General features: G+C 43.5%; 1 protein-coding gene and 1 long non-coding RNA gene across 2 annotated transcripts in view; both read left to right on the top strand.

Annotated features, from left to right (window-relative positions):
• Positions 1-12,961, top strand: part of LOC307211422 — a 36,040-nt gene extending 23,079 nt beyond the window's left edge. The window contains exon 3 of the long non-coding RNA XR_013836442.1: positions 12,893-12,961. This is a non-coding gene — a long non-coding RNA (uncharacterized lncRNA). The remainder of the gene's footprint in view (positions 1-12,892) is intronic.
• On the top strand, positions 190-4,255 carry SOWAHA (sosondowah ankyrin repeat domain family member A). The gene has a single exon (XM_079967977.1). The coding sequence runs from the start codon at positions 1,139-1,141 to the stop codon at positions 2,600-2,602; it is 1,464 nt and encodes a 487-aa protein (XP_079824103.1). The 5' UTR covers positions 190-1,138; the 3' UTR covers positions 2,603-4,255.
• Positions 12,962-13,181: the final 220 nt, after the last annotated feature.

Here is a 13,181-nt window from a genome sequence, read left to right as displayed (position 1 = left end):
GTAGGACCACCTTTCTAGTTAGATTGCATTCAATGCACATTGAAAGCACATGACTTCCCGCAAAGAATCCTGGGAGCTGTAATTCAACATTTCACTATTCAGTGAGGCTCTCACCTGTGGACAAGCAGCAGCTGTGTCAAGTGTACACACCACAGCTTGCATATTCAAATTAGATGGAAACTGGCATCAAACAGCAGAATTTCTCGAGCGGCTACAGGATGCATATGGATCCTGGCTAGCATCCTGACGCGTACTCAGCTTGAAACACCAGCAGTGGGAGCGCCCAAGAGCCCGAGTAAATGGCAATGTGTACACAGCCTTAGAGAAAGCCGGATTATAAAAAAGTAAGCGTAGCAATAAGAGTGGGTGAATGGTCTGTATATACCTAAATATGTCCTCTCCCTCTGCGGTTCTTGCTCTACCAGATATCGCTGATAGCAACTGCAGACGCGTTTAATTCTCCTTATCAGAGCATTCTATTAAAACGTGCATAGGCAAGGTTACTACTACGAACACCCATGAAAATATTTTCAAGGCGGCTGCACGAGCAAATAAGCGGTTCTGCCCGGTCCACTATGCCCGCCGCATTGGATACCACGCTCGATCAACGAGCTGCTGGTTTAGCTCGGTGCGATGGCGATGCAGCCGTCCAACCTGCCACTGGCCACGCGGCCGCTCCTGGGAATCAATGGCAACGAGTGTAGGAATGTTTCATTTCTGACTTGCGCGGGGAGGGGAATGCGCCTCGCTTTTATCTTCTTCGCGTGGGATGGAACCCGAGATGCGCGCTTTGCGGGCGCAACCACTTGGGAAAGCGAGGCGGGGGTGGGGAGAGCCTTGCGGCGGTGCCTGGAAGCCGCGCTGGGCTTCGGGAGGGCGCGCGGGGCTTCCGCCTCAGGTGTGTCCTCGCCTACAACTCCCAGGCACCTCGGCTGTGGGTGGCCTTTCCTCCTTCTCCACTCCACCCCGCCGCGCTGCTGGCCAGCTGGGAGAGCGCCAGAGCTGCTCCTTCCCTCAGTAGAGGCGGCGGCAGCAGCGGCAGCAGGTGGCTTCACCCGCCCGGGAAAGAGCGCGCGACGCCGCCGCCGCCACCGACTCTCTCTCTTCCCGCGCTGCGTCTGTCCGCGCTGAGGCGGGCATGGCTGAGCCGGAGCTGAGCCAGGCTGCCGTGCTCGGCTTCTTGCGGGAGCGCGGCGGCAAGGTGCGCAATTCGGAGCTGCTGAGCCGCTTCAAGCCGCTCCTGGAAGCGCCCGGCGGGGAGCCCGAAGCCCGAGCCGCCCTCCGCGAGCGGTTTAAGCACTTCGTCAACAACGTGGCCGTCGTGAAGGAGGAAGACGGAGCGAAGTTCGTGGTGCTGAGGAAGAATTGGCGCCTGGAGGAGGCGGAAGTGAGCGCAGCGCCCGCTGGGGGGCGCTCTGGCGAAGAGGAAGAGGAAGGAGAGGAAGGCTCGGCCACTTTGGCGCCTGCTTGCCATGCTGGCCCAGAGGGTCCAGAGCAGGAAAGCGGGCCTGAGGCTAGCCCAGCAATGCCTGTGTCCCAGTTGAAGAGCCTGTTTCAAAAGGAGGGCATGGAGGCACCCAAAGCCCCCGGGGACCAAGACAAGTTGGCTCCAAAAGCTGCCCCCCAGAAACCCTGCATGCTGCCCGTGCGCTGTGTGCTGCCCGCCAGCGGGGCCAAGGAGCCCAAGGACCCAAGCCCTGAGCCGAAGCAGCTGGAAGTCAAAGACTGGCTCCAAGTGGGGCTCCCAGCCATCACCCCCTCTACGTCGCCTTACATGAAGAGGCGTCAGCTGGAAGAGATGGGATCCAACTCCCCTTACCTGAGGAGGGTGCCGAAGTCTCAGAAGGTGGGCGAGGAAGCGGACTGTCCCGCTACGACCATCCCTCTGGAAGCCGCTGAGCACGAGTGGCTGGTGAAGGCCACAGCCGGCCAGTGGTCCCAGCAGCTTCACGGCCTGCTGCTGAGCGACAAGAACCTGGCGAGCAAAAGGGACTTCATGACCGGCTTCACCGTTCTGCACTGGGCGGCCAAGAGCGGGAACTGTGAGATGTTGAGTAAAGTCATCGAGGTGGCCGAGAAAGGTGGCGCTCATGTCAACGTGAACGCCAAGTCCTACGGCGGTTATACCCCGCTCCACATCGCCGCCATACATGGGCAAGAGGAAGTCATCGCCCAGTTGGTCAGGGATTACGACGCCAACGTTCACCTGAGAGATTACAGTGGGAAGAAACCCTTTCAATATTTGAAAGAGGGCTCCTCCTTTGCAGTCAGACACCTCTTGCGGGACCCCCACCTTCACACGGTCTCTGGACACAACGCCTCCATCAAGAAGAACCCCAAAGTGGCGGCTTCCATTTTGAGTTCCACTAGTGCTGTCCTGGGGCTTTTGTCTGATGACACTGCTTTCTATGAGCTGACCAAAGGCTTAAAGAAACCAGCTACGCTCAATAAGTTCTTCAATGCAGCCTCAACCCCAAGGAGGAAGCTGAAGTCCAGAGGGACTTTCTCATCCTATTCTTCCTTATCTGAGGCAGTGGAAGATGACCAAGAGGAAGCAACGACAAAACGCAGACCAGTTTCAGAGTTGTTTTTTGGTCACTAGGCTCTGTCTTGCTGAAATCAAAATAATATGAATAGTGAAGCAGTCATGTGTTGCTTATTCTTTCACAGAAATACTTCTGCTTTTGTGTTTTTAAATATGTTTCTCATTAGCATGTCTAATCCAGGGACTGAATGGATTCTCTATAGGGTTGTATCTGAATACCAGTTTAATTCAGTATTCCTGAATGTGATCTTTGCCTCATACATTTCACTGAAAATAATTTTGCTCAGCAAAAATTACCCTTACTAAATCCATGTGACATTTCATGCAGGGCTTGGTTTGTTTTCTTTTGTTTTAGTGAGTGAGTTTAATGTGAGACCCTTATTTTGTTACGTGATGAAAGGTCCATTAAAACCAAATGAATTAAGTAACAGTGCAGTCCCAGACACAGAAGTAATACGCAAGCCAATGGGACGTATTCCCAGGTGAGTTTGTATAGGATTAAGACTCTTTCTTGGGAGTAAGGAAGTCCCATGGAAAACAATTGACTTCCTTTTGAGGAAGCATGAATAGGATTGAGTTGCATATCTGAAAAGGACAGGAATAAAAATGTCAATTTCAGATAGATGCCACTGCGTATAAAGCAGTACATCTTGAAACAAACACTATGTTCAGTTCACGGCATGCACATTTTTTAAAGAACAAAATGTTTCCTTTATAGCCTCTAAAAACTTCTGATCTGGGAATGAAAATCATTTCAGGGAGGTTCTTTGCATCCCATCCATGCCTGTCAGCACAGATTAATGAGTTAATTAAAGGTAGTGCTGCCTTCCTAGTGCTGTGCCACATTTAGTATTAAAAACATTGAACGTGTTCTGTAATAGTTTGCATTGGATGCAATTCTTATGAAAGCCACCTTACAGTTCAATGAATCTGTGATCCCTATGGTTAAAAAGGAAGGAACAGTTATGCTGTAGTAAAGCTTTATTTTGGCTTTTAAAGCAGATGCCAAAAATTCAAAATGTCAATTTTTTAAATTACAGTTTTAATTATGTTTGAAAAGGGATACATAATTCTAGTGGTATGCTGGAGAGAAGGGCAATTCATTATATTTTATACTTTGTATTAAAAATGCCTCCTAGTAAGAATTTTACTGCATGCAGAAAACAAAATATGCAATGAATTTGAAGAATCGGCTCTAGCCAACTTAAAAAGAAAAGAGAAGAAAAAGCCCTAAGCATCTCTACCTCAGTGCTGTATTTATATTATCAACTTAAACTGCAATCCCAGCCTCACTTACCTGGGAGTAAGCACCATTGAACTCAATAGGATTCAATTTTGAGTAGGCATGGCTGAGATTGCAGGTGGAGATATGTCTTGTTTTATTCAGAGAATATATATATAATAGTTTTTGCAAACTAATGAAAACCTGTGTGATTCTAAATGCCATAACAGTCTGACAAAATATACAAACCTCTTGTCCTCTGAGTATAACTTTTCAAAAATGTAACAAAAGGAAAAATCTATTTAGGGTACATATTTTTATATGAGGAATAGACTAATGGAAATATAGCTCTTTAAGATAGTTATTTTTATATTGTATATTATGTAAATACTGACATGTTTTGGTGTCTTTCTGGTGATGAACTTTGATGTAAACTAAGGCTGGGCATGTCAGGTGCACCATCCGCCATCATTAAACACTCAAAAGAAGTGTGCATCTCAATGACATAACTAACTTAAAATATGTCAAGTGGTAAGGCTCCGTGGGTAGTTTTTAAGAAGACATTGTGGCTCTGTGAAAATTCTTTTTCAGTATGATACTCATCTTGATTGAATAATGCTCTGCATGAACTAAAAGCCTTTTGTAAATAAGGGTAATTATTGTCCCACCATTAAAAAAAAATGTATGGATGATAGTTCAGTATAAATTGATTTTAATACAATTGACTATTTAGTGGCGTTGCATGGGGACTTCTAACCTAATTCTGTGACGAGGTTTGTGAATCACTTTAAATCACAGTTACACTTAACTCCAAACAAACATTGAGCTCATAGGTTTGTTCCTGGCTTGCTGCTCATGGATTGTTTGCAAGAGACAAACCACAATTCCAGGTTCAAACATAATGCTATGCCAAACCATTGTTTACTCCGCAGGAGCAGGGGAAGAGCAAAGTAGCTGTGATTTTAGTGCTGTGTACCAGCTTCATCCAAGCGATACATCCAGTCCCTCCTCCAAAAGTTGCAGTTTTGGGACAATTTAAATTCTGTTATTGAAGAAGAGCAGGTTCACTTCAGAAAGGATTAGTGTATGATTGATCAGTCTCATGTGTCACAGGCAATGGCTGTAACCTTTATTGATTTTTACGTCAGACTTTGGCCTAGTAAATAAAGGCCCTGCTGTGGCACAAGTTGGCTCTTGGAATGTTGTATCTGCCTTGCTTTAATAAACTCAATACAGTACTACTATCTGGCTACCTATGTGTGCATATGCATAATAGTCTTTGCTAAAGTATTCCACAAGTTGTTGTAGGACTTTATCTGCTCAAGAGATGGGTAGCTAACAAATTGTTTCTGTTCCCATTCTTAGCAAATAAAAATAGCAAGCTCAATCCAGCGTAGAGCTAGGGCCAAACATTGCCAGATGTGAGTGTTTAAATCTGGGCCAACCCCATTCACACAGAAAGAGGGGAGTGAGTGCGGGTTCAGTTTTAACAGCCATTGGGCAGATGAATGAGGATTGCAAAACAACCTGCAGCTGAGCTCATTTCTTATATTAAAGGTTGGCTAAGGAGAAAAGTACTCGGGGATTTCGAATATGAGATTTACCAGCCCCTGGCCATGTGCTCACTTTGCTGTTAAAAGTGGACCTTCTCCAAACCCCTTTCTTTGTGAAGCAGGTGTTTGTAAAAGGAATATACTTGCATACTAAAGGAAATGCAAAGACTGTTTCTCCAGTGTGACTGATTTATTAATCAAAGATGAAAACGAGTGTCATGCATATGTAACATGCATATTTCATTTGCAATATTTTATAGGTAATATCCAACTAAAGTCATTCCAAAAGAAGCCTTATTAAAATGAATGGATGGATATCAATGAATGTATACACTGAGTGGATATTGCCTTAGGCAAGCTTTCCAAGCAACTCTGTAGTAGTTTTCCTTAAAGAAACTAGGGGTTTCTTAGAACAATGGTTATTGCCAACATTAGTCCTACTCAGAGTAGACCCATTGAAATTAGTGGACATGACTAACCTAGGCTCATTAATTTCAATCAAGCTACTCTGAATCTAACTTAGTTCAGTGCAGCCCCAAACTACGTGACCAGCAGAACTATATTATCCATGTCAGCTGACACTTTTGGCATCACTGCATTTATACACAGTTACACATGCTGAGTTTTTTTTACTAATCACATACCCATGAAAGTCATGAGAGCCTTACCAGGAAAAGAGAGAGAAAGTCAACCATTGAATAACAAATAGCATTTGGATTACCTTTTGGAACACTTTTATTTTTGTTTCGTTGTTTTTTCCCCATTTCCCTTGCTCCACTGAAAATTTTCATTAAAATGTAAAAAAAATTTTTAAAAATTAAACATCCATTTGGATTATGTTGTAAGGTGTGGCAGGGACTTAGCTGTACAGAGAATATTTCCCCCTGTAAAGACTTTGCAACTGTATGAATCAATGATGTTATCAGATGGTTCATTACCCATTTCTAGTGAACAATGACATTAATTCACTTTAGTTATCTAAGCTGTAGTTAATTAACATAGTGAATGAGCAGTAAATAACAGCATTCTCATTATACTAGAAGTAATTGCTCTATACAAGCAAATTATATATAACTACCACAATGGGAAGCAAAAAAAACCCCTTTATTCACGAAGTCTCATGTGTTTTACTTTAGATTATAAAAGGAGCATAGCCATGAATCAGTTTGCTTCCTTCTGAGCAAAGAAAATATATTATCAAATTGATATGGTACATATATTCTATGGTTGCAAGAAGGTAAAACAGCTCATATAAGGTGTTGGCTGAATATTATGAAATGAAGTGCTCCCTTGTCTACCTAATTTTGAATGGTTTGATAGGACTTGTAAAGGTATAGAAGATTAATGAGTCAGTGGGTAATTCAAAGGAGCAGAGTCCCAACAGAGCTTCCTTTTTATTATAAAAATGTGTGGGATTAATCTTTTGGTTCTTGCATTGACAAAGTCCTCCTCAAAGCAACTAGTCATTTCCTTCAGTGTAAAGCATACAAAGAATTCAGCCTATGATTATTGAAATGTATGAGAAAATACTTGTCCTATTACCCAAGGTAATTGTTTTGTCATGCTGATAATAACATAAACTCTCCCACTGCAGGTTAGTAATGTAACAATCCTATGCTCATATTACATCAGGACATATTGCACTGGAGGTGCAATACTGCTTACACCAGCAGAATACCCCCCCCAACATCCAAAGTGTGTGCACAGCTTCAAAAGGAACGAGTAAAACACAGAAGTAGAAAATGGAAAAATTGAATTGAAATTTCCCGCAGAGTCCAAACCTCTCGTGGCAACCAGTCAGGACTGTATGAATAATACCCACAAGCTGCCCACACACGAAGCTCATGATGGTAGGGAGGGGCACGTACCCTTACATCACAACCACACAAGGATGCCACAGCGCCCCACTCCAGCCATCTCAGTGACTCTGCAACAACCATTTTGAATTTGTAGGCAGAGCACATCTTGTCACCAGACCATAAACATTCTTTTCCTGAGGCCTAACTTTGCAAGGTGCCCACACCCAGCTACCACAGACTAAAGTTCAGTTAGGTGTAGGTGTTTACCTTTGTCCTCTAAAGAAATGAAAATATGACTGTGCAGAATTGAAATGAAGTCTAAATGTGCAACTTCTGGTCTTGGCTTAAAGATGCTATCACTAGATGTGTAAGACTCCTTAAGCTACTGTGACCCATTTATGGACTTCTAAGGAGTGAGAGCTGGACCACAAAGAAGGCTGATCGCCGAAGAATTGATGCTTTTGAATTATGGTGCTGGAAGAGACTCTTGAGAGTCCCATGGACTGCAAGAAGATCAAACCTATCCATTCTTAAGGAAATCAGCCCTGTGTGCTCACTGGAAGGACAGATCATGAAGCTGAGACTCCAATTCTTTGGCCACCTCATGAGAAGAGAAGACTTCCTGGAAAATACCCTGATGTTGGGAAAGATGGAGGGCACAAGGAGAAGGGGGCGACAGAGGATGAGATGGTTGGATAGTGTTTTTGAGGTTACCAGCATGAGTCTGACCAAACTGCGGGAGGCAGTGGAAGACAGGAGTGCCTGGCGTGCTCTGGTCCATGGGGTCACGAAGAGTTGGACATGACTAAACGACTAAACAATAACAAAGGATTTCTCAACATAATGAGAAAGGAAGTGTGGCAGGGATTCAGGTTTGGGGTTTAGTCTTCCAAGGGATTAGGAACGTGGTGCATTCTGTTGACTAGTATCTCTTTTAAAAACTGGTTTAGAAGGGAAACTTCAATGCAAGCATAAACATCCTTTTGCTTGTAAATGCTCAACTCTGAATTGTAACCACACATTTCACAGATGAACATGGTTTAGTGTTTAGGATTTATTAGTGTAGCTTTCGACATACTTGTTTTAAATTTAGTTTTCTTTTAAAAATCAGGTTGGGTGGAATTCAACATTGTGATCTTCCAGCTGCTCCATGGTACATTGCAGCTTGACAGAAGATCCCCCTCCTCCCCTCAAGTGCTGTTCTGGGTGGGTTCTAATAATCTCCAAAACTAATTTTAGGGGGTACAGGAAGTGTGCAGGGGATAGGAGAAGGGAGGAGGCAAAGCCCTGTTGTGCAAGCAGAAGTCCTTACACAGAGCTTCCATGGATGGGGCTGGTTAGGTGACTCCTGCTCAGTTTGTTTGAAAAGATATTGCAACAGAAGTTAAAAAAAAATAAGATCTAATATACATTTTTTTAAAAGCAACTCAGATTTTTAAAAATACAGTAATAGTGTTTCAATCAGATTGTCTGTGCAGCCCTTATGAGTATTTTGTAAACACACAAAGAATCATGTTGCACAACTTCTGAAAATGATGGCAGCTTGCCATTTCCCCTTCAGTTGTTTCTACCCTGGCTCTGCAGGTACTTCCTTGAAGATGAAAAATAGCTGCATATGATTGTGGACCCCTATTTTGAATAATGGGAGAGAAAAACATGAAAGATTGCAGTGCTACTTCTATAAAAGCATTGTTTGAATTCACCATGTGCATAGATTTTGTTTTCTCTGGCCCTCGCTCTATGTATTGCTTTTCTGGCTACATTGACCTACATTCCCTTGGTCTGCTTTGTTGTTTGATTTGCATGTGAATCTAAGTAAAGCTGGGCACCGTGACAGCAATTGATGTTTCCAGGGCCAATGCAGTAATGAAGAAACTTCTAAATGAGGATCTTCACAGGATGCCCTTGGTGCAGGCCATTGGCTAGGCACAATGTAGTAATTGTCTGCAGTGAAAACAAATGAGCATGTGCATCCTCTGCCCCCATTTAGCAGGGACAGACCCTGCTTATGATGCTGAGGTTAATTACTGCTTCCGTTTCCTGGGTCCTGCCCCTGATTAATCACTGGCCCTACTTTTCACTTTGTGGGATGCCTTCTTATAATGGCTAAAGTTATTGTTTGTCTTTTTCTCTTAAGTGCACCTGCAAGTTTGCAGTCTATGATCCACGCAACTGAAATTTTAGAGGATATATCAGAACAAAGGTTGGTTCGTATAATAGAGAGCAGCAGAACTGCCAGTAGTGTAAGAGAGAACCCAAAGAAAAACGATACGTGAGTCATATGTTGTAGAGTGTGAAGATAGAAAACAGTCCCTGAAGCTGTACCCACAGTTTGCCAGTGGCTAAGCACAAGATACAGTATTCAAAGTGAAACCATATGGTTGTTCTTCTGCCCCCCAAGCAGATGTGTTTTATATTGCTCTGATACAGAACAATGCTCTGTACAGGTAATTTGGCCGCGCTCATTCAAAATCCACAATGAAATATAATTTGCAGCATTTTCACCTTTAAGTTAAGAGTTAGCACAGACAAAGTTTTACCACGACTGGCAATGGGGTGGAGGGAATTTATGGACTTGGCTGGACCCTGGGGAGCTATTTTAGGAATTCGGGGTCTGGTTTTGCTTCAGAACCAGCACTGCCTCCCTGTGTGATTGCTGCTGTGCCACTTTTCAGTTTGTGCAGTTATAAATTAGCAGGGCCACAGCCAGAATCTATGTCTTGGCCTGGTGCATTAAAGGGAAGGGTGTGGAGGGTTTGCACGTGCAAATTAACTCTGGAGTCTCCGGAATGCAAAACCAAATCTGGAGAGCTGCACACACACAGATCTCACTACAACACAGCTGCTCACGAGAGCAACCAGAAGGGCTTTGAACTTTGCAGAAGGTGAGACAGTAGCTTAGGCCCAGGAAAGTCCAAATGCACAGGTCATAGTTGCTGTGTAGGTGGCCGTTTATGCATCACACACACACAAAAGGACAACAAAAGAGAGTATCTATTTTCAAAGAGACAAAAATGCATCTGCTAATGTTTTGTGCATAGCTGTACACTCGGAATTAATTACTATAATTTAAATAGAAATGCAGTACATCTCACTATACTAAGGAAGATGGTTACCAGGCGACCTGTGTTCCTGTTCATTCTGCCACCCAGTTGCAACCTACTGCTGACCAACTGCTCTCCCTCTTTATGATTCTTTAGCTTTAAATGGGGTTTGGGCCAGACAGCCTTTCCAACTTTACCCTGTAAAGTAAACACATGGCCTGCTGGGTGTGTGCACGGGGAATCTGAATGGAGCCAGGATGCCACATGAGAAGGGGTTTCAATGCAAGGGAGCATCCCATGTCACAGTGTGGGTCACGACTCCTTTATTTCCTTAGAGTCATGAAGCTTTAGAGATCCAGATGAAGAAGAGCCCAGACACAATGGAATGCACACTCCTCGATTTCTGTGTGTGTGTGAGAGAGCACAGTCCCTTCCAAAGCACCTATGATCTTGTGCAGGCCACATGATGTGCATGGGAGTGTGTCCCCAGAAGACCTCTGTGGGCCTACACTTGGAACCAGAAGTCACAATTTGCACTGGTGGGTACAATTCATACTGTTTCAGATGGAATAATTGAGGTTTGGTTTTTGTGAGAATGGGTGCAAGCTTATCTGATCTATCAGTTTCTGCTTCTTCATGTTTGTCATATTTATCACGGACTTCTAAAAACTGAAGCTTTGCCCAGATTGGAACAAGCTTCTTGACACTTTCACATGTCAGTTTATTTCTTGATTTGGTGTGAGTATTTCCAAACATAGACCCGTTTTTCACAAGCTGCAGGAGGAATCTGAAGCAGACAAGAAGCCAGAGGAGTCAGAGGCTGTATTGTGCAAAGGCCTTGCCACCATGTTTCAGAGGGGTGTTTTTGGCAGAATCCTAGACTGCATGCCTGACCCAAATACCTGAAGATGTTGTATCAGCAACATTTGAAAGTACTTTTCCAGCCCCAAGCCCCAAGTGTGCTGCTTGTTTTGTAATTTAATCAAACACAGCATCAGTGATATCACTTCGATTTCTGCCTTTGAATCTTGGATGTAACAAATTTGCAGCAGCACAAGTTAGTAACTTGAAGGTTGTGGTTGTATTGTGTATGGGCTTCTGCTGTGCTGTACACAGATGTATTTTATACAGGATGTAGCAATATCATCAGAGAGCTAGGCTTAGTTCACCGGGACAGCACATGTTTTACATCCAAAAGGCTGATTCCTGGCATCTCCAGATAGGGCTAGGAATGCTCCCTGCTTGTAGAAAAAAGCAGGAGATCTAATGCTAGTCAGCAAAAGAAGATACTCAGCTGGGTGGGCCAGTGGTTTGACTTTTTATAATGCAGCTCCCTATTTAAATTCTTCCTAATACTCTTCAGCAAGAGAGCTGCGAGGCTGTGCTTCAGTGGCGTAGCGTGGGGGGTGCAGGGGGTGCCGGCCGCACCGGGCACAACCTCTGGGGGTTAGGGTTAGGGGGCGCAAATCCATGGGTTAGGGGGCGCAAATTACTTGCCTTGCCCCAGGTGCTGACAACCCACGCTACGCCACTGCTGTGCTTTGCTCGTGAGCCAGAGAGATTTTAGCACATGGATGCCTAACTTCTCTCACATCCCACCAAGATTACCATTATATAAAAAAGTGCACATGTCTAGTTCGTTATGTTCTCCATGGAGGAATTATATTTGGTACTTCACACAGTATAATAAGATTTTGAAGGCTAACACTTGTACGGCTCACTGAAGGGTTTTAATCTTCCATTCTACAGCTACTTTGCAGAGAACTATGAAAAGGATAAGAGCGAGCCACAAAGCATTTATCACACACTGTACCTGCACACAGCTCTCTGTTGCTGATAGGCATAGAAAGCTTTATCTGGAGACATTACCCATGATGGGAGAGAGAAAGACTTCTGCAGGCAGTGTCCTAATGGAGGCAATGCATCTGTGTCTGAATCTGTGCTGTATCTCCTCAGAATGCACATGGGATGAAAGCTTCTCCTTAGAAAAACTAGAAGACATGGGAAGGGGCTCCCTATAGCCATTCCCCAGACTAGCTTTCCATTTGTAGTATTTTTTTTTTTAAAAAAAATATCTGTACAAAGAAGCATTTCATTATGTTACTTCCCATTTTCAATCTGCCCAGACATCGATTAAACTCCTTGGTAAAATTCAACATTACAGTCTCCATTTTAGACTCTGGAGGGGTGACTTCAGTTTATATAATTACACAGAGGTAACAAACTATCCCTATATGTAGGAGACAAAGTGGACTATACTTCCCATGGTCAGAACCCTGTAAAAGTTTATCTAAAATAGTAAAGACCACTTTCAAGAGTTAAAATCATTGGCAGGGATGTAATGACACTTGTAATGTGGAATCAACTATGGTAAATATGGATATATAACAGATGGACAATGGTAAAAGATGCAGTGAATTTAATCTTAAATATAGAACCCATGGAGGGAGGGAAGGAGGTCTGAAGGTTCACAAGAACCTTTTATTTTAATGTTTGAAATGGTTAAAGTTAAAATGTATAAAATTGTGAAAACGAATAATAATAATAATAATAAAGTTTATCTAAAATAGTTGTGTTTTCATGCGCTAGTCTCACATACCAGACATTGCAAGATGGGTACAGCATGGCAAAACTGCACTATTTCTAAACCTACTATGGTACTAAGCACCATGTTGCTCTAAGTTACATTTGAGAATGCAGCTAATACAAAACTCTGTGCATTTTTGCAGATACGCACCCGTTGCCTCAAGAATAGAGCAACAAGCAGGAATTCTACAGAGGCCAGTCATTTTTAAGGTAAGACCTTAGCCTAGCCTCCACAGGAGACTGTGTGCTCTTGATTATGATTGCATTCAAAGGCCATCTTAAGGGAACACCAATTAAAAACACTAAACTGATTTGCGTGTGAATTTGTGAGTATACCAGTTCACACATGCTATTGTCTGGAAAATCGTAATACCTTCAAGTACAGTGGTACATTGGCACTTGAACAGCTTGGCTCCTGAACAAATCAGCTCC

Source organism: Podarcis cretensis (genome assembly GCF_951804945.1).
Source record: "Podarcis cretensis genome assembly, chromosome: 2".
In the NCBI taxonomy this organism is placed as follows: domain Eukaryota; kingdom Metazoa; phylum Chordata; class Lepidosauria; order Squamata; family Lacertidae; genus Podarcis; species Podarcis cretensis.
This window is presented reverse-complemented; position numbering and strand designations above follow the sequence as displayed.